This window comes from Aplysia californica, unplaced genomic scaffold, assembly GCF_000002075.1.
Source record: "Aplysia californica isolate F4 #8 unplaced genomic scaffold, AplCal3.0 scaffold00145, whole genome shotgun sequence".
NCBI lineage: Eukaryota > Metazoa > Mollusca > Gastropoda > Aplysiida > Aplysiidae > Aplysia > Aplysia californica.
Window position 1 is genome coordinate 426,178 of NW_004797415.1, and position 3,144 is coordinate 429,321.

Genomic DNA, 3,144 nt, shown 5'->3' on the forward strand with positions numbered 1-3,144 from the left:
GGGGGGTATTTATAGAGTACGACGCCGAAGCTGATTTCACGTTTTTATTGTCTTTGCTATTTCTGTTCACAAAAGGTTAACATAATGTTTGTCTTTTTATAGGTTGTTTTTCTTTGTTTTGGTGGGGTTTTTAAATTGTGTGATGAACAGTGGTAGGTCCTTCTTATTTACTTTCCCTTGGTTGTTTCTGTGTGCCTTGTTTTACATTTTCCGGGCCCTAAATGACTATTTTTGTGTGGGTGTGTTTGTCTTTTCTCAATCAAACAAACAATTAATGCTCGGATAAAAAGCATAACGAAGAGTGTGTTTTTTCAATGTGACCTCATAACTCAGTGTCAATTAAAAGGTGATTCCAGCATTTTAAAGAGTTTTGAAAGAAAAAAACACCCCTCCCTAATGAATCAGACGAAGCGATTTCCTTTTTGCGTTTAATCACATTGTGTTTTTAATTTCGTGCTATGAGACAATACGAAATAAACAATAACCTCAATCTTGTTTTAAAAAATTCCAAACAAAAAACAAAGAGGCTACTCTATACCCAATACTACCAGCTGTTGTACTGCTGAGATGCAGGTTCGCGGAATAGGAGTTGGAAATCAATGGAGAGTAAACGAACCGTATCGAATCTTTGAGGAAAGGGACACACCCTTCCTACAAAAAGTAATAAATAAATACATGTACACATGTACTTGTACCCGGGCAATCATCCAGATCTGCACATTTTATTCACATATGCTAGATTTGGGTAATACTGTCAGGAGTTAAGGGTGGGATTTGGGTCTGCTTTTTTTTTACTCGAATCCATTAGACGTGAATAAAACGAGCAGCAGATCTAGAAGATTGCCTGAACCCTGTTGTAGACATCCCGGAAAAGAATCCAATCACCCACCCTCTCCCCGACATAGGTTTCGGTATTTTACAATTGGAGCAACAGACCGTTGACAGACGACGGGTCACAGGGAGTACATTGTCCGTATAATAAAAGGAAGAAGGGTAGGACTGGTTGGTTAGCTGTTGGGTTTTTTTTTTAAGTTTTGTTTTTGGTGGTCTCTTGTGCTTTCTGTCGTGTGGTTCTATTGATGTTGTCTGGTTCTATTGGCTTTGTCTGTATCGTTTGAAGTGTGCTCATGGCCTTGTGGATTCGCTGTTCATGACGCAACTGCAACAGATGAGGAAGAAAAATCCCAACAGAAGGCGTAATTTATTAAGAGGTGGAGTGTTTTTAGTTTTATGTTTGATAGAGAGACAGGCAGACACAATCTCTCTCCATATCTCTCTCTCCCTCCCTCCCTCCCTCTCTCTCTCTCTCTTTCTCTCTCTCTCTCACTTTCTTTCTGTCTGTCTCTTTCTTTCTTTCTCTTTCGCCCTTTGTTGTCTCTCTCTCTCTCTCAAAGGAGAGAGAGAGAGAGAGAGAGAGAGAGAGAGAGAGAGAGAGAGAGAGAGAGAGGGAGAGAGAGAGAAGGGGGGGGGGGGGGGGGAGAGAGACGAAAGGAAATAACGTAATGAAAGAGGTACATATTGCTGTTTCCCACTGGTGCTCTGGTCTCTGCTATTGTCTTGTCTCCCAGGCTATCTCGGCGACCGCGGCTTCACAGGTTACTCATAAGAGCATTATACATGTACTTTGGTCCACTTTGGCCGATAAGAAACTTTGTCGAGTCGCTAAGGTATTTGCCAAGTGTGACTGGTTATACCACTTCTTTGCTAGGCTGCGGCGGCTCTTTATCTCGTCCTAGCACGGGAGAGGACTTGTCGCTTACTGTACACTTGCACGACGTACCTCAGGTGTGGGTCTCCGTGTGAGTTGTTTATCGACGTTACTGTTTGTCCAAGTTCCTTGGTGCTCGTTCCAAGTGAAATGCTGGTGGTTTAGAGGGTGATATTGTGTAGAATACAAAGAAAACAACGTGGGTGGTTGGCGGGTGCTTTGGTGTGGTTTTGTTTCTTCTTTCCTATTAAATATCTATCGTCTTTATCTCCCCTTCTTCTTTTTTGTGTTTGTTACTCTCTTGTATCACCTCTAATCTTCGGCACTTATATGACCTTATTGTGTTGCAGGTGCCGTAAAACACTTACTAGAACTAAACTACAAAAAAACAAAACTACAAAAACAAACAACAAATAATCACAACAACCCCCCCCCCCCCCAAGAAAAGCAAACAAATAAATACAATAAAATAGAAATACCCATTTCTTACAGGTAATATCCCCGTGTGGTTGGTTATCTGAAAAGCTGAAGTGGAATTGAACTCAGAAAGTACGGTCTCGGTGTTTTGTCTCAGGCGCCACTCCCGCCAGAACAGGATATTTTTCTGAAAGCCCGAAACAGGCCACTGAAACGTCACCGTAATTTACTCTACTTTAAAAAAATTTTTTCACCACAATTGAATTTGTACTTTTTGACTGCAAACAAAGCCACACATTTCCCCCTTGCTGCTTCTTTGCTCTTTATTACCCAACACCAACTTACATCATGTACGTGTGGGTGGTTGGCGGGTGCTCAGGTCTATCGTCCTTATCTCCCCTTCTTCTTTTTATGTTTGTTACTCTGTCTCTTGTAACACCTCTAATCTTCTGGCGCTCATTTGATATGACCTTATGCAGTTGCGAGCGCCGTAAAACCTCTTCTATAACTAAACATCATGTACGTAATTGTAAGTACATATAATGTACACGTATTAAATTTAAGATCTTTCAGTACCTTTGAACCCTTCATTCACGATTGTTCACTATTTTTTTCTTCTTTTTTGTCCTCTCCAGGAGCCAAACAATCCAGACGATATCAGCGGTGAAAACTCTCGAGGTTCCACCGGTGGCCCCCGCCCCGCCCCCTCCCCTGTGGGCTCGACAGGGTCTCGATCAAACACACCAGCGTCCATTCCAGGTATGTTTTTAGTTTTTGTCCAGTTTTTAGTCCTCTTGCCGAGTAGATATCTATCTTTACTAAATGTACTGTGTATTTATTTCTTCTTGATTTGTATCTTGTTTGTATTTTTAAAAAGTCGAGTACAATATGCAGTTCTGGGAGGCCCCTTGAAAGTTCTGCTTCTTTCCTATCTGTTGGGTGCAGCTTTGTTGTGCTCTCTCTCTCTCTCTCTCTCTCTCTCTCTCTCTCTCTCTCTCTCTCTCTCTCTCTCTACTCCT

The 3,144-nt window shown here is 41.8% G+C and overlaps 1 protein-coding gene across 10 annotated transcripts in view; it reads left to right on the forward strand.

Moving 5' to 3' along the window:
- The window catches only part of LOC101854323 (trithorax group protein osa), an 82,869-nt gene that overhangs the window by 46,102 nt on the left and 33,623 nt on the right, over positions 1-3,144 (forward strand). For all 10 annotated transcript variants that reach the window (XM_035969413.1, XM_035969410.1, XM_005097039.3 and 7 more), the window contains one exon: positions 2,761-2,884. In XM_035969413.1, coding sequence (XP_035825306.1) covers positions 2,761-2,884 — 124 coding nt within the window. The remainder of the gene's footprint in view (positions 1-2,760; positions 2,885-3,144) is intronic.